General features: G+C 41.0%; 1 protein-coding gene across 12 annotated transcripts in view; it reads right to left on the reverse strand.

The window, feature by feature from the left end:
- LTBP1 (latent transforming growth factor beta binding protein 1) overlaps window positions 1-26,055 on the reverse strand; it is a 365,905-nt gene that overhangs the window by 58,174 nt on the left and 281,676 nt on the right. For all 12 annotated transcript variants that reach the window (XM_045189319.3, XM_024552641.4, XM_045189318.3 and 9 more), the window contains 4 exons: window positions 22,440-22,562; window positions 20,103-20,225; window positions 15,017-15,139; window positions 9,745-9,870 (listed from right to left, as the gene is read on the reverse strand). In XM_045189319.3, coding sequence (XP_045045254.2) covers window positions 9,745-9,870; window positions 15,017-15,139; window positions 20,103-20,225; window positions 22,440-22,562 — 495 coding nt within the window. The remainder of the gene's footprint in view (window positions 1-9,744; window positions 9,871-15,016; window positions 15,140-20,102; window positions 20,226-22,439; window positions 22,563-26,055) is intronic.

Below are 26,055 nucleotides of genomic sequence, written 5' to 3' on the forward strand. Positions count from 1 at the left end.
TAATTATAAGGGTAAAAAAATTTTGAGTACCATTCACAACAACATAAAAACATTGAAAACATAGGAATAAGTCTAAATCATGTAGCGTAAGACTTTACACAAAAAAACTGCAACAAAGCATCAAGGCAAATGGAAGAAAACCTAAATAAATAGAGGAATATAAATTGAAAGACTGAATATTGTAAAATATCAAATCTCCTCAAATTGAACAATTGATTAGATGTGATTCTAATCAAAATCCCAGCAGAATTTTTTGTGAAAATTGATAAGCTTATAAAACTTACATAGGAATGCAAAGGATCAAGAATTGCCCTGGCAATCTCAATTAAAAACAACATTGGACAATTTAGAATTTATAGCACTATATAATAAAAATCCTTATAAAGCTACTGCAGTTAAGACAAAATGCTATCGGTGCAAGAATGGATGAGCTTAGGGATCGAGTGAAGGGGGAAGAGACAGACCCGTACACAGTTGACCCTTGAACCATGCCGTTTTTGAACTGTGCGGGTCCACTGAACACGGATTATTTTTCAGTAAATACTGAAAATGTATTTTCTCTTCCTAATGATTTTCTTAATTTTTTCTTTTTTGAGCTTACGTTATTGTAAAAATGCAGTATATAATACGTAAAACACAAAATATGTATTAATCAATTGTTTATGATATCGGTAAGGCTTCAGGTCAACAGGAGACTATGAATAGTTATGTTTGGGGGGAGTTAGGAGTTATACACAGATTTCTGACTGCCCTGGCGGTGAGGGGTCAGCACTGTCCAGGGGTCAACTGCATATTTGGTTACATGGTTCGTGACCAAGTTATCACTGCAGATCAGCGGGGAAAAGGTGCTCTTCTCAACAAATGGTGATGACCCACTTGGACATCCTTCTAGGGAAAAAGTCCATCTTGACCTCTACTTCACACCATTTGCAAAAATCAATTTCAGAGGGATTAGAGATTCCAAATATACAGCGAGGTGTGCTTATAACTAAGCACAGCGAGTACATGTTCTTTTATGTGAGAATAAAATATAAAGCTGAGTTTTTTAATTTTGTAATTTTTTTGAACACCCAAAAAAGTCCTAAGAATTCTTCAAGTACTTAAACTATGTCTTTAGTTCTCATTTCCATTCAGCTTTTGAAGACAAAGAAGGGGGATAAGTGTCCAGATGAAGCTTTTAACTTTAGCCTCCAAAATAAGGTCAAGGATGAAAATCCTTATGAATAAAATCATTTTAGATTAACTGCTTTAAAAAAACAGCCCAAGAAGAGTATTTTGGCTTTTACGTTTTAAACTGCATTAACAAGCGCATGCAGTGAAAGACGAAGAAAATGGGGGGAGCGCTGTCTCGGTTTTTCTTAGTGAGCAGGCTCACACAGCTCCAGTTCTGGAAAGGGCATCTGTGTCATTAACCGGCTGGGAAGCTGCCGTTTGCACTGGGCACAATCTTCCCCCTCACAGAATAAGGACACGGGGCTGCATGTGGAAGCCGTGGCATGTGGCAGATGTTTGTTCAATTACAACAAAACCTCAACATTACAGGGCGGGTAAAAGCAAAAACTGAATATCCGTGACATCTAAAGGAAACTTTCTGGATTAAGTTGAAAAGTAGTATATTTTTTAAAGAAGAAACAAAATACGTTTTCTTTTCACAAAAGCAAAACCTGCAAACACATGAAATCATCCAGGCTTTTTTCGAGAAGAAGGGAATCAAAGTGCATTTCCGAATTTAAAAAGCCGTCTTCTTCCTATTTCTTCCCAGTAGGGATGGACAGAATATTATACAAAAACTGGAAAAGTGAATGAGAAGGACTTGAATTTGCTACAGAAAAGGCACATTTCTAAAAATTTAAATGAGAAGAAAGCTTTAAAAAAAATTTTCCCCTCTTGAAGGTAAAAAAATAATCTTAATTGACTATTCTACAATGGACGATCATTAAAAGTAGAATATTTGAATAAATTCTCCATTATATATACATTGTATGCTATTCAGAAAAAGGTCTTTAGACACTTGTGGAAAATATCCTAAACTTCACTGCACATTTCTCCTATCATAGTTATTACTTGCAAAAGATAGTATGTGTGAAATATATACTTGTGGGTTTACACTGTATGTTTTTAAAATGCAGTACTATTTTATCTCATATTTATTTACAGCTACTTGGATGATGTTTGCATTAATTTAATAGTTTTATATTTTAACACCTGAGAGTTGCTTAAAAATAAACGTCTTAGTCTCACTTCAGAGGCAGGCTGGGCACTTTCCCTTTTCATATAGACTTTCCCACTCTCGTCAGCGCTGCCAGCGAGCACTGGGAGAAAGCCCCACGCACAGGCCAAACACATCAAACCCCAGATTCGTCTTTTTGACACGCAGGCCCCAGAGGCAATATAAAATCAGCCAAAAAATTCCCATTTTTTTTCACTATTCTAGTTTTTCTCTTTCCATCTTCAAATAAGAGGCCAAGAAAGATCAGTTTTGAAACCACAAGAAACAGACAGTGTATCTCTAGAAATAACTCCAACGCTTAAATGCAAACAAGCATCAGCATTAGCCATCAGTTTATTGGCAATTGATACATAAAACATTTTAAAACTTGAAATCCTTAGGGGGTGAGTGGGGACCATGAGCCATATGAAACTTTTGGGGGAAACAAAGGGTAAGAGTTAATGTGAATTATGTATAAATGAGTTACTGTATTATATTCTGTATGACTTTAAATAAATTTTGGTTTTAAAATGAGATAAAATACAGTAATTCATTTATATCCAGACCTGGACTTAGAACTAGCAGACAATTTAATTCACAAATGCTTTTGTTATCTGACGCTGTGGTGTGTATTCTGCAAGCACTGATCAAATAAAATCAGAGAGATGTTAAAGGCTCCCTCGTTTTAAGTGCGCAAGTATTAAAGAAACAACTGGCAATGACAATGGTACCAGTACTAGAAGTGCTGAAACTCTCACAGCAATTCATATTCATTGAACCCATTCCGTGAGCCAAGCTCCATTCATACATGCCAACGCACATCGGCATATTTAGTTCTCACTACAGCTCCAGGTGGGTATTCTCATTGCCCTCATTATGCACAAAGGGAACGGGGGCAGAGGTCTTAGTAATTTACCCAAACTCACACAGCGCAGAAGAGCTGACGTAAGAGTTCAAGCCCACATACTGAGACTCCACAGCCTAATTTCTTAAACACTGCTGAAGCCAATAATTATGCAGGGTGTGCCTTAGAGAAGTCAGTCTTCCAAAAATAGGAAAGGCTTCCCAAAAGTGCTCAACACTCAGTTTGGAGTCATCTTCTTATGTGTTTCCTGAGAGTCCAGGATGAGTTACAAACCATCTCTTCATCCCTTCATTCATTCACCAAATACTTTCTGTCCTAGTTATTCTCAATGGCATACAGTTGTGAACAAAACAGGTTCCGATTCCTGTCTCATCAGCCCTGGAGACTAGCAGGGGGGTCTGACAATAAACAATACAGGAGAAAAAGATGTAGAATTAGGGGGTTCAAGTAAATGTGAGAAAGGGTGGTCAGAAAAGGGTTCACTGAGAAAGTGACATGTGAATAAAGACCTACAGCAGAAGTGAGGTGACAGCTGGTGCAATAAACTTCCTTATTTTAAGCTGTTCATTGCAGCTAAAGCATACAGACGAATACGTAACCTACCTACAGGTCTGCTGCGAAGACTGATGAGAAAATGGGTACAATGCAGTTAGCATAGTGCCTGGTTCATAACAAGAACTCAGCGAATGCTGGGTATTATTATTATTGCTCTAGTTTTAATAAAATCATGACATCAGATACAGGAAGTATCTGCATGCACTCATGGAGAGTCCAAGACAACCACATAGTATCCTATCAGTTAGATGCTCAACAAGTAACAAATTCTGGAATCCATATATCAAGCATCCCAATTTAGGTCTGAATATAAAATTACTACTCACAACCACCTTCCATGACCTCATCGAGTACTTGGGTTGTTGATGACATCAAAACATTCAAAATAGATGCAGGAAGCCAGCTGCCCCAGACCTGAGCTGGGTGGCAATGGAAAGTATGAGGGGTGGCTTGCTCATTCACAGACTTTACTTTCTGGAAGTTTCATGTCTACTTTTTGGCTCCAAGGAAAGTGTTTACTTCTCCTTCTATGAACAGATGATTTTCCATAGCTCTGGAGTTTTTAAAGGTCAGCAGTGATAAAAGGCTTCGGAAGAGCTCTTGAATTTTTTTTTTTTTTGCTACTATTAAGAATTTCTTTACACAAATGTTGCTATAAGAAAGACAATCGTGCAATGCATGGAAAATATGTATTCCAGGTCCAACAGCAGCGCATTCCAGTAAAATTTCCTCAGCTCTCTCCCTAATGATTTAAACATCCATCTTCACTCCCACTGCTGCAGAAGTACATTCACAGGAGGAACGGGGATAGGGAACAGTAGCCTTTATGGTGGGGAGCCAGTTCCCTCTCTCACCTGGAACGTTGTATGACCCTTTTCCTTTTCACACATGGGAGCAAAAGAACCCTATTGTTAACCTAAATTCCCTTTCTTTACAAAAGTCATAAACACTCAGGCTGTATTCTCCTAGTAGAGTTTTCCATTTCTGACCTCCAAACTACTAAAAAATGTACGACTCCGTGGGCCAAGCAGCCAGATGTAATATAGTCCTGTGTCAGGGCACTCCAGTGTCCTACTTGGCTAAACGATGCTCAGGAATATTTTCTCTTTGGTGACCAGTACAGAGTCCCATCTCAGTGGCATAAAACCACCGGCTGCCTTAGAGCGCAGTCAACAATGGTTTCAGGCTTTCAACACCGTAGAAAAGGCACCGAAACACCTGAAAACAAAACCACGCTTGCTCCCAATTTGTTTTTATTTCTTTGATTTGGCAAAAGTTGCCTTTACTGTGTTTCCTGGTTTCCAGTGAACACAAAACTGGCCTGAGAGTTTGAACCCAGCTTCTTTTGGTCTTTCCGATAAGACCACTGTTCCCAGTAAACGTCAAGAAGCTAGCCACCCTAACCACTTGCGGTTGGTATGTTTTCCCTTTTAACTGAATGAACAAATGGTTTATAGTAGATGTCTAAAAAGGTTACGAGATTAGCATCTCTTATCCGTTTAACGACAGGACTTGATTCTTGGAGTACTTTGGGATTCCGAGGGGGGACGTTAGTAGCCCCCTTCCAATCCTTAGTTCTCAGTTTTCGAATCAATTATTAGAATAGTTTTGAAAGTGGGAGCAGATGCTTCCAATCATACAGTCTGTCTGGGTCATTATTTTGAAAAGTGAGAAGTAAACAATATTCAGGGGAGGAAGATATAGGAATAGAATATAGAAATAAAATTGAAGGTTATGACTTTTCTCTTCTTATGAAAAATAGGTAATTCCAGAAATGTCTGATTTTTATAGATGAGATTGGGAGTGTTCAGGGTGGTATGGTTCCATAGACCAGAAATGTCTGATTTAAAAAAAAAAAAAAAAAACAGATTATTTTTAAGAGCAGTTTTATGTTCACAGTGAAATTTGACAGAAAATTCTCATATTCCCCTGGTTCCCCCAAGCCCTGCCCCCTCCCCAGCCTCCCCCACTAACAACATTGGACAGCACAGTTATACATTTGTTACAAATGATGAACCAGCACCGACACATCATTACCACCCAGGGTCCACAGCTGACCTTAGGGTTTGCGCTTTTTATTCCATCTGGACAACAGACTTCCTCTTGGCAATAGGAAGAAAGCCCTGAGCAGACGCTCGCATGCCTTCTTTCTGTTTATTGACAGGCTATTATCAATTAGCCAGTGGACGACCAGCTTGAAAAAGAAAGGCTCCATTTGTTTCTCAGACAAAAACTTCGATATTTCTTTCATAAACCCACATTAGTGAGGCAGAATAGCCGATTCTGACCAACGCTGTTGGTATCATACCAGCTTCTTATTCCTTATCCCAGCCCTCAGGGCCCCTTACTCTGCTCTACTTTTCTTTCTCCTTAGGGCTTACCACTTTATAGCATATTATATAGTTGACTTATTAGTTCATTGCTTCCAATAAAGTAGGGCTTCTTGGTTCACTGACAGCTCCAACACCTAGAACAGTGACTGGCACTATAACACTTAATAATTTTGCATGGAATGAATGAATGAATGAATAACGAACGAAGATGCTCTCAAAAAGACAGGGCTTTACGGAGTGATTCTGTCATCATTTGGTGGCCTAATTAGCCATGACCACCAGGTTCTGTAAGCCACTCTTGCTCTGCCTTGTTGGGCTTTTTTGAGGTCCCTACTAGACCAGTGTGGTCATTCTATTGTGTGAACAGGCTGGAAAGCATGCTGGGACCTGGGGATGCCCCCAACTCCACTATCTGTCATACAAGCTCTCACTCAACCTGGACGCCCAGCTGGGACAGCAGAGCCTCTCTGGGGGACAGCAGCTGGCAAAGAGGCGCGTGACTGGAGTGATGCAACGTCAGACACCAGGAGGCATTTCTCTGTGGGGTGAGGGGACTGACATGCTGACTCTTAGGAATCTATCACAAGTGTCCCTCCTCTCCTCCACTCACACACATTCTGTCGATGATGAAGAGACCAAACCCTGTGTTACCTTAAATGGGATAATAAATACTTTTCACTTGAATTAAAATGCCACAGTAAAAAATGAGATGAACTAGAAGAGCCAAAGAATTGTGATTTTTTACAAAGCGAATGGGTGAGATAAATTGGGATGTAAAATAGTGAGCTGAGCAAAAGAAGTAAAAAGTTTTCCTTGCTTTTCTACAGAAGATAAAAGCTCCAGCCAGAGGACACAAAGAAGGGGGCAGGGGCAAGGGAGCCACAGTTATGAGGAGAAGGAAAGGACACACCGAGGAGGAGGCAGCCAATCAGAGTCCCATTTCTCTGAACTTTCGTGACATCCACGTGTGGGACTTGAGAAAAAAAAATCTGTGCATTATATTATATATGGTGCTTATTTATATCCATAAAATATAACTATGTTATACTATTTAAATACAAATAGATCATTTTCTCTATGTTCTATTTACTTATTTATCCCCAACTCCCCTCTTGCAATGTAGGCTCCATGCAGGTGAAGCTGCGTGTGTTTTGCCCTCTGAACAGTAACTGTGAGGCACTCTGCATGTATTTGCTGAGTTAATGAATGAGTGAGAAAGTAGCTGCCACTCTACTCCAGCTGAACTTCAGATAACACTGGTGTTCTTTATGGCATGTGGGAGAAGCAAGGCGCTTCTCCTTCCTCTCCTGTGAGGTGCTCCCCGAGCACCACAAACAGCAGGGAGTGGAAGGAGCTGGCGGTGCTGTTTTTATTCCTACACAATCTTCGGTGCTACGTGGTACTTGGGATGGTTCAAGTTGACAGAGTCTGCTTCTTCATGGGTGGGATTCATTTAGTCCTGTTTAGAGCTGGGTGCACCAGCCCTAGCCTCAGCGTGGCTTCACTTGCTCTACCAGCAGTTCAGGTGCTGGGGAACTGGCACAAATAATAGTGCTAGACACTTTCTCAATGTCAACTCTCGTACAGTAAGTCTTCACTTGATGTCATCAATATGTTCCGCAACAAGGAGCAAAACAACGTATAACAAAACCAATTTACTATAGGCTGATTGACATAATAAACAGGCGTTAAGTTCCTGCAGCATCTCATCAACGTTATAACAAAACAACGCATTATTCAAGGACCTGCTATCCTCTGTATATAAGCTCCCCAGGTAACTGCCGATCACATGGGCTGGCTTCCTCCTACACCCCAGCAAAGGCAGAGTCAGGACATGCTGCTACTGCCACAAGTTTCAGTCCAAGTAAAGGAAATTTAGGCCAGTTTAACATATTGGATTAAGCCCAAAATAAATGAAAGCTTTGCAGAGTTTATTCTAGAAAGAGAATAAGATGCCTAATAATTAGAAAGATTTGTAGTTATACTGCCATATACCAGCACAATATTCTAAATTACCAATTTTGTTACTTGTAAAATTGTCCAGGTTCTGGAGTAAAACAAAAAAAACGTGGACCAAGTGTCAGAGAACATATACTAAGGTACAGTAATTGACAAAGCACTGGATATTTTCTAAAAACTCGTTTTGAAGTTCAAGTCTCTGCCAAGTAAGTGCCTAACAAAATCAGAAGTGCAAGTACATTAGAGTGAATACATAACTCTTGAGTTGCAGATATCAGTATTAAAAAAGATACAGAATTACAGAAAAATTACCAAGTTCAAAAGGAAAAATAAATATGAATATATTTATACTGGTATATTCTTGTGGAACGACGGTCTCGACAAGTACGCACTTGAGGTGACTTACTTTTGTTTGAACACAGTTGTTTCGTGGCACAACTACTAGCAGTTAGAACTTGAACTACTCTGCAGTGAAGATAGACCCGACCAGCCACAATTTAGCGCTAACTCAAGAAGCAAGCCTGCATCCTTCTGGAACGCGGTGGCAACCTGCATTCTGCAATTCGGTGTCGTCAGCGATTCGGATGCCGTGATCGCTCCAGAAGAATGTATGAATTCACGCAGTGTCTTTCTTAGGAGCCCCAGCCCTGGAGCTCCATAAAACTAACCTACTCCAACCACAGAAACATGGCGACCTTGTGCATCTCTCATGGCCACCTTTTCATGGTGTTTTTCTCCATTTCCCAACTTTTGATCGCTTCCAAAGCCTTCAAAACCTGCTCACTCCAACCGCACCCTGCACTATCTCTTTTCAACTGCGTGCCAAATCTGGCATCAGTGTTTTTTGTCTGCTCAGCAGGAGAGCAATTTCAACAATGCCTTGCTTTTTATAAGATCAGTTTATTCCTCCCAATGTAATAATTAGTTTCAGATGAACCGGGTCTCTGTTCCTCGGCCTGGTTCCACTGTGGTATGAGCAGGGAGAGCAGAGACTTCCTGCTGCACTACTTCTGAGAGCGAAGAATGTGGGCTCTATCATAGCCCCCACACAGAACCTTCGCGATTCACTGCTTTAAAACATAGCTGGGTTTCCATACCCTGGGTTCCCAAAGAGGTGAATTGAAATTATGATTATGGGAATCTTCTCAGTTCACTTTTAAAAAGATTCAGATTTATTATTCCCCAATTTATCAAACTATAACGTCATCAAAAACACAAACTTTGTGAATCTAACCGGTGCTGTATCCCTGAAAACACAGAGAGGTCACAAACAGGAAGCCAACAGTGTTATCTTAACTTAATTAGCCTTTAGGGGATAATGAATACTGACAGGTAAGAAAATACACTGGCTTAGAGCTAAGGATATTAGGGGAATAACTCTGGAAAATCTCTGCTGACAACGGCACAGAGAAATCAAGCAAGACATTATTTTTATAAACAGAACGATGGAGATGATCTATATGAAGCATAATCAAAACAGGCAAGTCTCAAGTTACAGCCGGGAGGCTGCCACAGTTTTCCTGTGGGTCTCCCACGTGCACCTAAATCATCACCTCCTGCGCACTCTGGCTCATTAATTCAGTGCCATTGGTGAAAGCATCTGTGAGTGTTTTCGACATCTTATCCTCAGGTTATCATATTTGTAAATCTCGGGAACCATGAGCCGTGATTTCCTGTAGGAGTCACCCTGAGGTACATGTGCTTCGAGGTCTTCAGCTGTGACTATCTCTTCGCGTCTTAGAGCCTTTGCCTGTTTTATAGAAAGCAACGTCCTCGCCACCTTATTGCACAGTAACAATAGGATCTCTCATGGTTCATCTTACCTTCACACGTCCGGCCACTTACAGAGATCGTGAAACCCTGCTCGCAGACACAGTGGAAAGAACCATCTGTGTTTAGACACTCTCCATGAGGACCACAGAGCCCGGGCTGCTCACATTCATTAATATCTGGAATTGAAAAGAGAGTTCCAAACACATGAAAAAAATCTGTTTCTTTCTTCCCTATAATACCAGATGTACAGTAATCTATTACAAAGTGGTCAGACACGTATCTTGTGACACAGGCACGCCATCTGTACAAAAATACCAGAGCATCATAAGACTGGTGGACTGTCATGAAACCGTTTGGGTTGAATCATGCAAAATAGCCAATGTTCAGCCATGTTCAACCTACCAAACAAAAGTAATTTCATAGGTTCAACACAAAGCTACCCTTGCTTTAGACTTGAGGAACAGTCTCGTAGAATCAAGAACTCCTCTGTGAGAAAGCTGTGTCCTCCTCTGTCCCCTCCCACTGCCATGCACACAACTCTGTTGTAGTCTGTACACCCTGTAACACCCCTGCCCATCCATCTCCAGGATGGGAACTTCTTAAGGGCAAGGCTGGGTATCTGATTTATAGTGTTTGGTTTGCACACGGTGCCTCACAAGTGTCTCCTGACTATATACATGAAATAGGCTCCAATCTTTACTTCATTAAAAATGTATAAAAGAAAGAAAATACAAGAAAAAAGAAGGCCATTTTGACCAAGAAGTTCCTATTATTTGCACAGCTCTGCGATGATGAAATGGGTGAATGAGGGTCAGCTGCTGAGCGCAGTGCCGACCCCACAACTAAGGGTCAAAGAGCGGTAGTTGCTGTTGTTACGACTTTTGAGCAAATCCTGCTCTAGTTAAACTTGTGTTTACCACCTGTGCTCTGCCTGTGCTCAGTGAAGAGTGCGGATGCTCCCTGTGGCCAGAGTGATGATGCGCTCCGGAACACGGTAAGGCAAGGAGGGTTGGTGTAAGTACACTCTTCTTTCAAGCCAGTTCTAATTATTCTGGCTAACAGTGCCCAAGTTGACAACATAAGGAATCTCGGAGAACAGTTCCTTTATTCATGTTGGTACTAACACATGGAACTATTTACACTCTGCTTTAATTGTTATTTTACTCATCCATGTCCATCACTACACTGATCGCTTTTTGATGAGAACTGAATATTTTAATTCTGAGTCCCCAGCTTCTAGTACAGCACATGAATAGTGTATTATCCAGCACACAAGTTCACAGTTATGTTCACATTCTACTAATTGAACAGAGATTGGCTGGTTCTCTTGATTAAGGGGGCGGGGGTGAATAAAAACTAACTATCACAAGTCCTTGAGCCATCCAGGCAACTTGTCCTACTAAGGCCATTTTCCTATTTTCCTAAAGTGTCCTAGACCCCCGTTTATCTCTTACTAAATAGGTCCTCGATACATCCTCTTAGAAGGAGTCCATCTTTAATTTAATGAAAAATGTCTACTGAATGCTTTCTATGAGAAGACCAAGCAGGATGGGGCCCTTGATATTATGAAGCTCACAATATCATAGGGGAGGCAGGAACAGGCATGAAGAACTTCAAAGCTAAGAGGCCTTCCTAGTGACCTCTAGAACATGCTTAGCCACCAACTCTGCTCCTTCTCAAGAAAGTCGTCCCTTTCCCTGCATCCAGGATCTCCCAGGCACTTCTTTTTGACCTGTTGATCTCGTTGTGCAACGGGAATTCTGGCGATGATTTTTCCATCTCTCTGTATTAATCCTGGAATCTTTACCCTTCCACATGCCATATGATTCAGACTAATTGGCTTATCCATTGCTAAATCAAAATAAGAAACCAAGCAGGAATTACTCATTTTCTTCAAAATCCTTCCATTCTTGTTATTGCCACTAATTTTAAAATGTTTCAAGGAAGAGGAATGAATCATTTCCTACTTAACTATTTCTCAATATGATTTCACACTAAAAAATTCTTCACTTTTTTAATAAAAATCTCTGATAGCCTCTATGTTTGATCTCTAACTACTGATAATATCTTATATTGGTCACCTTTTTTGAGCTCTGACCTTCTCTTAGCCTTAGTTCCTTAGTTTCTTTCTAACCTGCTACCCAGACTTACCTCTACCTGGGCAAAAAGATGCCAAAAAGTTCCACTGGTCTAGAGATCAAGCTCAAGGTCTATACCCATCTTGCACATCCCTGGAGGTTGTTCAAGACCACCTCCTTATTTCATCCAATGCCTCAATGTGGCCTATTAAAAGCTGCCTGCTTTGCAACTTCTCCCAGGGAACAATGTGCATAAAGTTCTTGCTTCAAGAGAAGTCACTGATTAACAAATAATTGTATAAAAAGTTTGATGACAGAAACTGAAAAACGAATTCCCCAGCCTTTTTTCCAGGAAAGCGCTAAGAAAGAACAACACGAATATCTGGAAGTAGAGAAACATATGCATTCAATTTGGGTTGTACTTATTGAGGCATTTCTAAACTATGCTGCTAGGAGCTCAGCTGAAAGCCAGACTGTATTTACGTTGGGTTTCTTTCATGGGTCTGAGATTCCACAGAAATTCACTCCTTGGCGTGTGTAAGTCAAAACGTGAAACTGAAGTGTGTTCTGAATCTCAAATGTATGCTGCCACATTCCTACAGACGATTAACATGGAATTTCCATGCTGTCTGTATATCATCATTAATTTTGCTGGGGGAAGAGACGCTCAGATATACTTCCATTTGAAAATGCCTTACTGATAGGGAACTGTCTTCACATTATTGGGTAAGGTTTTAAGTTTACGCCTATCACACACTGTTATTCAAACACGCTCCGTGGTCATTAGCATTGTCACCAATTACATTTTCAGCATTAAAACAAACTCTGAATTCTACACCAAGCTACACAATGGCGACACAACCAGGGGATTAGACAGAAACAGGCGAGCACATGTTGCCTCCAGAAACACAGCAAGAGAAGGTGATTCAGAACGACATCAGTGCACTCGTCGTCACAAACAGCCTCTGATAATGGACAGTGGAGGACAGAGCATATTCAGAGATGAAATGATTTAAAAGGTATTAAGACCTGCTTCAGGAATATGTTTCACCCATTTGGATTTGTATTTTTTAAAGTAGACATGTTCATGTATTCTGGAAAACAGGAATCACCAAGGCGACACAGATAGAAGTCCACTTCACAAATAGTCAATGACACATCATATGTTTGGAAGTCACGTATCGAATCACAAACAAATTTAATGTACTGAGAAAAGATAGTAGTTCGATTAATAAATCAGATGACTAAATTACTTCCTTGTGATTTAGCTCCAGATGTTTAACACTAAAATCTGCAATATCAAATCATGGTCCCCTTGTGCTAAGACTTGGTTTTGCCTCTGTTCGGTCAAAAAACATTGTGATGAGAGATATTAGAAAAGAAACTATTACTTTCCAGTCAAGAAAAATAAATCTGTATTCAAAATCGGTTTCAGATTGGTTTTTGTTTGTTTCAAGGCATCTCTTGGCAGTTTTATATAAATCAAGATTCATTTTGTAAACATGTAAAAGTCCTAAAATGGATATTCTCACATAAACTTCCTTTTCAACTGCACTAAATCCAAGTACCTTTAAATTCTGCTTTGTAAATAGTGAAAAATTCGCCTTATTAAGTCACGGTGACAAATAAATGATATTGAACGAGTTCTACAGCAGTGTATTTAAATCTTGGGATGAGTAAGGAAATTAATTTCAGAAGACCTTGAGGCAAAGGCCCACGTCTTCGGTATCTCAGAGACACACGGCTGGGTGTGGATGAAGATCCAGACATAGGAGATAATATTATTCCAGTACCACATTCTAAAGAGTAGACACCATCTTCCCTTTCAAGAATACTATGATTTGGGACATGTGAGAGGAGATGTAGTTTATGACAATGCAGTATAAAAGGCATACCTGCCAGTGGCGGTGCATAAAGAGTAACTCCAACAACCCTTTATTTAAGGGTTCCTTGGGGCTACGCGATGGAGTTCCATAATGGTAGAGGAACCATAAGAAAAAATAATATTTATCTAAGAGCCAGAAATACGTATCTGTAAAGGTATATGGAAGTGTGGGTTTTCAGTGGCATGGATTTACTAAAACTAATAAACACAGGAAAACTCGTGGGGCAGCCAGGTACGGCGAACAGTGTTGGGACACTGAATCTACACCATCGGGTTTTTCAGTCCCGGCATCCATAACGACTCAGTGCATCACACTGGGGAAAACAACTAAATCTCACATCTTTTCTTTCAGCTATAAATGTCATAAGACCTGGTATGGAGACAGAACGGTAGTGAAAAAAGATATTGGGTTCAAAGCTCTATCACTTATTGGGGAGAAGCGTGCTAATTAACATGCCTGAGCCTCAGTTATTCATGTACAAAATGAATGAAAGAAAATCTCAAATTTTATAAGAATTGAAGGAGGTACCTACAGTTTTCAGCATAGAGTAGGTGTTCAGTTAAAGCTGAGTTGTAATTAGTGCTGTGTTCTTACTAGTACCATGTGACCACTGTACTGTTGTTTGTGAGAGTAAATGTGGTAGCACTTGGAAAAAAAAAATCAGATCTTGTTCTTCATAATTTTGATTGAATTATTGAGATTTTTTTAGGAAGAGAAAAAGCTGGACACTGGATAAAACAGGGATACGGAAAAAGAAAGAAAAAACGTCAGCTAGGGCACAAGATGAAATATGCCCATGAAGGATATTAAAAAGCTAGAAAGGTAATTTAGAATCAAGTCCCAGGGATGGCCCAGGGAAGAACCAACAAACTGCAGGTGATCTCCATTACCGCACAGCATGCGAAGAGAGGACACAGTTCTAAAACACATGAGTCCCAGTCTACGGCCATACCACCCTGAACGCGCCCGATCTCGTCTAAAACACACGAGTCCCAGTTGGTAACAAGATGCTGTGCAAAGGAGAAGGTCCTGTCCTCGATGCAAGCCCAAGAAAGACCCTTTATTTTACTTACTTATTTATTTTTGACCCTGAGGCAGCCCACTCCTTTATGGACTGGTGTTTATTTTTTTACTTAATAATTTTTTTATTATTGTACTTTTGCCATTACCATTTAGTCCCCTTAAACCTCCCTTCCCACCCCCCCCACCACAATCACCACACTGAAAGTTCTTTTAAAAATACAAACTGGCAAAGATCATTCACATATAACGCAGGTGGCAAATCCACAGGTCATCATCAGGAAGCACCTGGAACTGGAGAACTACGGGAAGGGCAACAAAGAGGGCGAGAGTAGTACCTTGACACCCTTTATTGTCATTCAGCTGGAATCCGTCGGGACAAGTGCAGTCATAGGACCCTTTGGTGTTAACGCAGCCTCCTCCCTGGCACACGCTCTTGTCTTCCAAGCATTCGTTAATATCTACAAATCAATTTTAAAAATTTAAAATTAAGTAAACTCTCTCTTAATGAGGTGTTTCTCCTTACCTTTATACAAAACTCACATGCGGTACCGTAAGTGCACATTTTTTACATCCTTCGTAATACATGATTTGAAATGTGTGATACTTTTTAACTTTTAGACTTTTTTTAAAAAAATGAAACATTTTAAAAGATTTTTAACTTTGAACAATACATATATAATCTGAAATTTTAACATCAAATGAAATTAACTGGAAGAGGAAAAGTCAAAATTCTGTAACAAAGAATAATTTACTTGGCTATATTCTTGGTGATGATAGAGAATAAAAATATTCTTTAAATACGTATTGTTAAGAATATCTTGAGTATCTATGTACACAAGATCCTGTATTATGCATTATAGGAAAACTTTTAAAGTATTTGGCATGGTCCCTGCTCCTTGAGAGAAATGATTGTTCAAAAAAATTTGTATTAATAAACACATGCAATATTAAATTGTTATAGAAGTCCAAAACAATTTAACATAAAGGCTGTCAAAAATATAATCATTTGTCAAAAGAATAGTACCAACTTCAGCGGTCACATGAAGTTAGAAAAGAGATATCATAAAGGTGAAAGAAGGCTTCTTGGTGATAAAAGGAATTTACTTGAAAACTCACCAGTGAGACGGAAGGTGGAGGAGAGGGAAGAAGGGGGGCTTTGGGCAGAAAGGGACAAAGGCTCACTAAAGTCACTAACTCAGCAGCTGTCACAAACAGGTTTGATGTTGCCTGGATTTTTAAATATATATATTCAAAGCATATGCACAACTAAAAATGGTTTCTGTAACCAGTATTGAGTGTTTGACTACAAGCATGTGAGACAATTAATGACCTCCCTCACCGCATGAACGCCAGGCAGAACTTTCCAGAGAGCTGTTTAGTACCACATTTACTCCTCGTCAGAGCTCATTATTCCTAACACACTCCATGAGTCCTTCCTCTTTTGTCTGCAGAGGATTTAAATTATTAGCAGCGAAGAAAGCTAAGGAATCAAACCTTCTTCGTTTTCTCAGAATTTGGCATACTATGACACTTCTTGCAAATCGCTATGATTGCTGTGAAAATACACGAGAAGCTCCAGGTGGAAGTAAATATGGAGACCGCTGAGGTCTAGTTCTCCTCGCCATCTGGTTCAAAATGCAGAGGCACCAATTAAATTTTCGTCTTAGAACCCAATCAACCAATTAATTGGCTTCTGTACTATTCATGGGGAAAATAAAAGAGAAATAAGCACTTTATAATTTCATTCTGTCAAAATAAAAACAAGTTATGATATTCACCCAGATTTAAAATATTTCTGAATGCTGATCCTAAAACATAAAACACAAATTCTGATGTGACTTTGTCACCAATGAAGTGGGTTATTTTTTTAATGTGTTTTCCAAGTTCACTGAAGTATAATTTACATACAATAGGTGCACCTAGTTTTAAGAGTCCATTTCAATGAGTTTGACAAATGTGGACACATCCATGTGACCGTGACCACACTCAAGGCGCAGGCATTTATGTATCGATTTCTATCTGATCAGATCCACCATTGGATTCTTAAGCCATTGCGAATGCAATCATTCCCCAAGGAACTGATGAGATTTTTTTGTAAGGATGTCATTCTGTAATGCCAAACGTAAAGCTTGGTAGTATTTTCTTTTGACTCATTTTCCAAATTCCAAGAGAAATAATGTATGTGAGAAAAAAGAAGCATTAAGTATTTATCAATAATTGTACAGACTTTAAAACTCAGCGCATTATATTGGAGTCTGGTTTAGTTTAAAAAAAGTTTTTTGCAAGACCTCTATCTTCAAAAACAAAACAAAGAAACAAAGTCGGTTGAACATTAAGAGCCTGGCCAAGGACTGTCCTGCGTGGCCACCTAGGGTGGTGTGAAAGACAGACTCCTTCCAGGAGATGGGCAACAGGCTTCAAGGAAGGCAACAGCCAATTTTGGTTGCCCCTCCACTGAGACTGAGTCTGTCAAAGTTACCTATGACCTCCACTTGGCTGGATCCCATGATTAATCTTTGGTCCACGTTTGACACAGTTCACCACAGCCCCCCGCCCCTTTGAAATACTTTCTTCTCTAAGACTCTGCATTTCCTCCTTTCCTACTTGCCACTTTTCTCAGTCCTGCTGCTCACTCCCACCCATTTCCTCACTTCTCAATGCTGCAGGACCCAGGACTCAGTCTCTGGACCTCTTCTCTCTTCTAGCTACACTCAGTTGCCTTGGTGACTTTTTCCAATTTCACCGCTTTAAATACTATCTATTTGCTGATGACTCCCAGCCCAGAACTCACTGCTGAACTCCAAATGCACCGGTCCAATTGCATCTCAGCTATCTTTGTTTGAATACTCATTATAGGCATCATGAATTTAAATGGCCCATGTTGAGCTCCTAATCTCTTCCACAAAGCCTGCTCCTGGGGAAGCTTGCACCTGCTGTTCCTTTGAACAAAACACTCTTCCCATAAATAATCCAATGTCATCATTTCAGGGAAGCCTCTGCTTGCCTCCTTATTTAAAACCACTACCCTCCTTCCCACGGCACTCCCTATGTACATCTCCCTTTCATCTTTCTCCATCACATTTATTGCCATTTAATAAACTACCTATTTTCCTTACCATCGAGTTTATTGTTATCTCCCTCACTAGAATGTAAGCTCTACAAGGGCAGGAACTTTTGTCTGTTTGGTTTATTACCACTGCTAAATGTCCCATGCTTCCAATAAATATTTGTTGAACAAATGTATAAACTGAATGATTCTGACAAGGAAAGAAATACTATCACTTCTTCCCACCTTTGTGGCTTTGGTCCACAAAGAAATGACCAAGAGACAGGGCCAGAGCAAGTTGGAGTAAATCAGAAATCTTTTTCTCAGGCTTTGCAAGGGATCAGCAGGAAGCAACCACAGTGAGAGGAAGGGAAGGCGCTACAACAGGCATGGAATTAGGGGCTGTGCCTGGAAGGGGGACAAGTCAGAGGCAGAGCCTGTGAAGGTGGAGCTGCCTGGACCCCTGAGAACCAGGACAACCAGGGTAACACCATGATCTTAGACAAAGGGGCTGCTGAGAGGAGTCAGTTGCGCCCAGAAATGAATACAACACTTGGGCTTCTGACTCGACGTGAAAGGCCAGCAGGACTGCAGGATAACAGTAAGAAAACTACGTCTTTGCCAGGATTACTAGAGAAAAACTACACATGTAAATATATAAGCCAGCAAGAAAGAGGGCTCTTCTTCCCACAGCTGTGAGAGGCATGTAGCCCATCGCAGCTCAGTTAATTACAGCTAAATACACTGGGGAGGGTCGGGAATTAGCAGGCTGAAGTGCTAATATACTTTCAAAGGGAGCTCTGACTTAGTTGGATGGACTCCAGTCCTATTTATAACCTAGAACAGTAGGGAAATTAGCCCTGACTTCAGGAAAAACAGCTGATAATATATTCCAAAAGAAGCTTTCTCATGGAACATAACAGTCTCTTATAAACATATATATATTCATAATGATGAGCGAGTTGGCTAAACAGTTTTTGTTTGCCTTTTCATGCAATGGATGTTTTTAGACTAAACATCTTGGACTTCTGAAAGGCAGTTACCTGTTATTACAGCCAAAATAGACGAATGTGCCCTTGGATGAGAACCCATTACCCCAAATTGAATCAATGCCTTGGTCAACCTCTTGGCCCAACCAGGCCTGGGGCAGAAGACTTCCAGGGTCTTACCATGTGCCCTGCCACCGACAGACCTGACGACAGGCTCTCCCAAGACGGGCTCCCCCAACACGGCCACCTCTCTCACTTCGGAACAGCACCGTGTTGAATCGTGAACATGCAGCCATGTGTTGTAGGGTCCCCCAAACATGACCTTCCCCACAATCGAATTTTATTATGTTGACTTATCATTTGTTTGACCATTTGCCCGTTTTTCAATAGGCATGCTCATTACAACTTTCCACCAGTGCTTTCAGACCTTTACCACCTTAGGAAAAAATCCTAGAAGGTGATTTATTGGCTAAATGATAATGGACATTTTAAAGCCCCTGAAAATGCCCAAAGTGCCCTCCGGAGGGGTTGTGACTACTGGTGCCAAGCTCTCTGGGCAGAGGCTGTGAAGTACAAGACAGCGGATCTTTCCTGACCAATGGGGCCGGGAAGTGAGGAAAGTACCTGGGGCCATTGAAATATGGGCCACAAACCCATTCACTGAGAAGTTCATCCACTGCTCTCAGACAGGGGGTTCAGACCCGCCACTCGGAGACTCTCACGCTCCGTGTGGGGCTCAGACCTGCCGCATTCACATCTCACAACGGACAGGGTCCAAAGGCAGTAAGTCAGCAGGTGGGCTGGGAGAAAACTGCTACTTGGATGGATACAAAAGTCAGACAGAAGTCACAAGTGATGGGCGGGTGGCAGCCTGGTTCAGCGGCCCGGACTACTTGGGAGCGGTTCTCAACCATGGCAGGCAGTGAAAGTGGTTAATGTCTGCATGATGCTGTATCGACAGGGTGTCCTTTAGAAATATCTTATGCAAAAAGCTCAAACTTCAACTAATGTTTGGCTCTCAAAAACTTTCCAGTTATCTGCAAAATTAACTTGGGTTTATTCACTAGGAACATTTGGATGCTGGTCCTGCATAAATAAGGTTACAATTCAGAACTCCACACCCAGGACTGCTAACCATCCACAGCTGAGAAAGGTTATACTGGTCCTCTACTCCTTTAGCGGCCACAGCTCTTCTAAAAACAGCTCCAAGCAGTGCAGAGGAAACCTGGATTCCACTCCCTTCTCCGAATTATTTGTGTGACAACACAGGGAAATTCTTTGCAGGGACCTAATGCCCTCGGCTGTGAAGTCAAAAGGCTGGGCTCGAGGGCAGAGGCTGGGCTAACACCCAGATCTCCAGATTCTGAAATCAGGAGCAAGTCTCACCTTCGCAGTGGTCCCCGAGGGCGGATGCTCGGTAACCCTGGTCACAGACACAGCGGAAGGAGCCCTCCGTGTTCCTGCACTGCCCATTGGTGCAGAGGTGCTGGTGCTGGCACTCGTCGATATCTAAGGCATAAGAGAGGAAACAGGAGCCACAGAAGTGATGCTTTCAAAACACTTCTAATCATTCCTGCACAGGACGTTTATAAACTCTCTGGTTTGTAATTAACTTAGACTGGATTTTTCATTCTGGGAATTACACTATGCTCTAGTAAAAACTCATTAATCCCCAAACAGGGAAAAATCCAGATGAATTTAAAGATTTAATCAATGTGTTAAGAGCCTGTACACAGTCATCCCACTGTTCACGGATGAGTGGCAGATATTTTGCTGGAATCTATAAGCCTCCAGTAAACGTCTTAGATTTCTTCTAGAGGTTTGACTACGACACTCTGTAATAGTCTAAAGGGCTACACACTACAGCCCGCTGCCTGTTACTATAATTAAAGTTTTGTTGGAAAATAGCACCACTGATTCCTTTAGTATTTGACCCTTCACTCTGACCCCCGATCAGAAGCCTCATCCCACATGCATCATCTCTTTCTCGTGATTCACCCTTCAGCTCCCTAATCATCAGGCGTCCCGTTCCACGCCTCTCAGTAACAACGCTTTTCTCTAATGGCCTTTTCCTCCTCTCAGCCCAGCAGGTGTGTGCATTGCCAATGAATCTCTCCTCCTGGACCCACACATCCCTGGCTGAGGCATTATTTGTTCTGTAACCAAGTCCTGAGCTCAGGCTCACACACATTCCTGCCTCATATCCACACACAAAAGGCACAATAATACACTGCCCCTGTGCAAGTAGATTGATCTTCATTATCACAGTTTAATTACTTATCATTGATCCAATCTTCTTCATTAGATTTTAAGATACCTGAGAGCAGGGACTATGTCTACCACAGGCTTTTTTATTTCTTAGATGACCTAGTGTTTTAAAATTAGCAGACGTTCAATTCATGGTAGACTTCGACCATAACGGTGGAATATATATTTATCAACTCCTGGCAACGGGATTCTATGAGTTAACACAAACAGCAGTTTCCACCAGGACCCGACACCATTGCGCTCCCCCAGTTGGATTAACGACACTCTTCCGGTCATCACGACATCTCACACCGAACACTGGTTTGTCCCTATTGACGGTCTGGTGGGTGGTTCTGTGTGTATCTGACTGTTCTTCGGTAGCGATACCGCAGGCTCTTCCAAGGAAAGGATCACGGCTATCATTGCCTTCTTACATTATGGGTAGACCTCCGCCCTTATGTACACTCATTCATAGTTTTCTCTGCATGGGAGGTGTCGGACAAATGCTTAGCTAACTGAGGCCAGGAGTCATAAAAGTATAAAGCTTGGAGAGGGACTCCTAGAATCCAGAAGCAATCACTTCGTCTGTCTGTGTGCGTGAGTGTGCCGGTGTGCGCTCTAATGCTCTCCATGTTTAGACGAGGTGTTGTAAAGACTTCCTCCAGAGGGATACTTGGGAAAGTTACAGTCATATTGGCAGGTCCTTTGTAGTACCACCACGTATTGTCTCTCTTGTAGCACCATTATTACTCATTAACTTTTCAAAGGTTACATATAAACTGAATATGGTTTTGTTTCCTTATAGTAAAACTGTACTTGCACAGCATGTGTTCTGTTCTTAAATAAATGACATTTCAAGAATTCGAGATACTTGTGCTTGTCACAGATGATAATGTAACAACTTGAGGCATGTAATTATTGGGAAGTGATTTTGTATTTGGCTCAATTACATTTGCTTTCAGTCTAAGGCCAAACCCCATGAGGTTGGAAATCCTCACTACCACCTGTAGGAATAGGACATCTTTCCCAAACTTTATCCCTGAGTAGAAATGGGGCGCTATTTCAGGCTTGTTGAATAGTCTTCTTTAGTGATATTTCTTTAAAAAGGGAAAATTTTATAAAGCTAAATACACATACAAGCTAAGGTCATTAACATTCTACAGCACACACCAGGCTGATCTAAGGACCTTCTAATTGCAGGAATCCTAGTGTGCAAAACTTTTAAATGGATTTAATACGATGGATTTTCTGTAGTAAGGAATTACAGAGCGAGGTCATTTTTCTTACTAATATTAATGGTCAACTACTGATCACTGATGACATATTTCTCAAATGTAAAACTTTTTCTTCCTGTCTTAATGACCTTCCAGCCACCTATGTACTTTCTCAGAGACACACTCAGTTTCCCGAGTGCACATTTTTCAGGCCAGGCGTCTTACACTACAATCCCAGTAGTTGCCGTTGCCCCTCTCCTACCTTCACACTGGTCTTTCGCCGCGGACAGCTGGTAGCCCTGCCCACAGGTGCACCTGAAGGAGCCCTCGGTGTTCTTGCACTGCCCGTTTATGCACAGATTCCCTTGCTGGCATTCATCGATATCTGCACGCACAAATGACGGCGATTGTTGTCAGTTAGGTCGCATCAGGAGATGCACTTAGCTCAACTCTGAGACCGTAAACCAAGCGACTGCCCTCAAGGGGTTCCAGTTCCAGGTTGGCCCTTTAAGGCACAGCCCACAAAAACAAAAAAAATTCTCTAAATCAAAAAAAAAAAAAAAAGAAAGAAAGAAAGAAACAACCCAGGAGAATGTAATGTTCTCTAGAGTGCATTCTGGGGTTATTATTATAAAAATGACAGCACTTCCTATAGGAGACACTATACATTTTAGTATGATTCAGCCCACTCACGTTCCTTATACCCACTTAGTAGTTGAACTGCAGAATGGAAATAGTTACAAGTAGACAATAAAGTTAGGAGCAAGTTAAAGCTACTTTTAATGCAACATCAAGCCCTTCGCCATCTCTCCCATACTTCGGCTACAGCAGAAATGCCATGTAAAATATTTTAGAGTTGAAAACAGAAGACAGAACTTCCAGCGCAAAATAATGACAACTGGCATTTGCAGACCTGTAGAATTTCATGAAAGAAGGTGGAATTAAAACTCTACCAGGAATTTTCAAAACAAAATCATATTGTAGGCAGTCATCAAGAGAAGTAAACATTCCTACTATATTTAGAAGCTGAAAGAGGGTAAGAACAAACAGTTGTGTTAAAAGGCACCAAACTTATTTTGAAAGAAATAAGGGAAGCCAAGTGAAATGATGGAATCATGTTGACAGCTGCTTGAATGTCAAGGAGAAAGTGGTGGGATTTTTTTTTAATGCCTTGATTAAACATAAAGTTTTCGACTGAGAAAGCATATAACTCTTTATAAGTGTTCCAGGAGATGCCACGTATACAAATTCACACAAATGAAGAGAACACTGGCCGCCTCGATAACTGGAGAACACTTGTGGCAGAAGTAGAGCTAGTACTCTAAACGGTTTTTGGGCCATTACATCGTTCTGATCTCATTAGATAAATCAGTCTTGAACAGAAGAAAACCACACAAGCCCTTTGTACTCAGAGGGGAATAAAGGAGCCCTAATCTAAAAGGAGCAGAGTTTGTTTTAAGGAAACCAACTCCTAGCAATCAATGTCTGACTATTGTTTTCTTCCCGAAATATCATATTTAAAACGCATATAAAAGGTTTCCCCAGGAGAACTCAATTGGCCATACAGTCCTTCCCTTATGTATTAGCAACAATTACTTGTTTCCTGAGCAAAGTTGCCTTTCTTAACCACTAGGGAGGCACTAACCTTTTGAATTTTATCCTGATATAAGCAAGGTCTCAACCAATGTTTCTGAAAAAAATAAACTCACATAAACTATTACTCTGATTGAAGTTCAGGAATTTGTTTCTTATTCATTTAACTTTACATAGAAATTAGTTTACTAGAAACTTCTGTTTCACTGATCGTGTTATTGATCCTTTCCTTTTATTTATAAATGAGTCCTGGCTGCCAACTACTGCCTACCAAAGAGAAATTAAAGAAGTGAGCTGAACTTTATTTTAAGAATTATTTTACACCTTTCCAACACTCGAAGTCTATTAGCTTTAAGAGTGGTCGACAGCAAAGAACATCCCACACCACAATTTCTTTCAGCACGTTCTAAAAAATACTTGAGATCTCTCGGTTTGAGAACATAAGACCCACAACAGCCCGTGTAGCTGGTTGATCTCATGTCATGCCTGACAACATTCTCAGTGCCTTGGACTCCTTTTGCCTTCCTCAAAGAAGATGACAAGTTAAGCATTCGCACGTGCAGATGTCTGCCCCGGGACCAGAGCCTCCACTCCAAGTCCGTCAGAGCGAGCCAGACATCTTGCATAAGGTCTTCATTTAAATTGGGGCGACGGTCAGAAGTACTTCATTATAAGTAATGCCATACGCATTTGGAATAACTTGAGGCAACCCAGTTATCTTGAAGAAGGTGATCTTGGAGTCATTATAATAACCAAGGGGGGACAGAGGCATGTTAGTTCTACAGATAAAAAAGGCATTTTTCTTTTCGGATGAGGGACAAAATTCCTATGATAAAAGGAAGCTTCTAATAAAACAGGCATGCAGGACAAACATCCTCTCTCTTTTGTGCCAAGAGATGAAAAGAAAATATTATTCTCTGTGAAAGGTAACTGAGACTTTTTGCACGATGACAAGGCCAGGTCAGAGTTAAAATAGAGACTACTCTAGTTATTTTTAAATTTAGGACATACAGTGCTAAAATGTACAGATGCAAAGAGATACAAAGAGATGGATACAAAAAGATACAAAGAAACAAACAGAAATAAATTAATACATTATGTAATGTATTTAAAAGTTGATGAAGGCGGCCGGTACATTTAGTGAGGTGAAGACAAAGTCAGTATTTAGGACCATCAATAAGATGAGATTAGCAGAGTTGCTGGAATGTTGGGAAAGGGAGAGATTTACGATCTGGGAAGATTCTGACATCTGTAAGCTGATGTGGTTTAGGAAAGATAATGACATAATTACAGAAAAAGGATGTTATATAATTTGTTGTTGTAAAAAGGGAGGGCTGTGATTGGTGAGTAAGGAAAACTTGGAGTGCACTGTAGGTTTCTGAAGGAGAAGCTGGGGATCTTGCCTGACGGTGCCCCAGACTGTAATGGAGGACACCAGGAGACTCGAGTAGAGGCAAGGTTAAGTGGCAAAGGGAGGTAGCAGCGCTTTGCCACCGCCCAGCTTTGACGTGTGCTGTTTCCTCTGCCTGCTAAGTTTTTCCTTCCTTTGTGTTCAATACGTTAAGACCAACTTCAAATGGCAACACTCCTGTGAAGTTATTACACACTGCTGGGCTTTCACAGAATTTTGTACTTGCCTCCACACAACTTGGCAAGTACACCACCTTCTACATTACCAACTACAGCGTGTCCTGCTCTGCCCCTGCGTTCCCTCATCCTGTGTGTATTACCTCTGTTCCCATATTCTCACGTATAACGCTCCCATCAGCCCGGCAGGTAGCATTACTGTTGCCTTTTTTTTGCAACTGAGCAAGTCAGGCTTAGTGAGTTGAAAGACTTATCCAAGCTCACACAGTTTCCCAGAGTCCACGCTAGAATCTGATACGCTGCCTTTTCTGCCTTTTAAAATTAAACTCCAGATTAGATTTGGATTTCACCAGATTCTCCATTCATGCCATCGTTCTGTCCCAGGACTCAATTCTGGGCACCACATTGCAGCTGGGTGTCTCGTCTCCCCAGGCGGTCTTTCCTTCTGTTTCTTGTTCTATTGTTTTTTCCTGAGGGTAGGGGCCAGAGTCCAGTAGAATGTCCCCAGTCTGGGTTTGTCTAATGCTCTTCTCAGGATTAGACGGGAGTCATGGGCACAGGGGTGAAGCACCCTCGTCCTTATAGCATCAGGGGTACGTGACACCCCCATGACATCACTTGGCACTTAAGTATCTACACGTTTCTGTTGCAGGTTTGCATCTCTTCCATGGAGTCAAAGTTCTCTGGGGGATGATATC

The sequence above is a fragment of the Desmodus rotundus genome, chromosome 5 (assembly GCF_022682495.2).
Source record: "Desmodus rotundus isolate HL8 chromosome 5, HLdesRot8A.1, whole genome shotgun sequence".
Taxonomy (NCBI): Eukaryota; Metazoa; Chordata; class Mammalia; order Chiroptera; family Phyllostomidae; genus Desmodus; species Desmodus rotundus.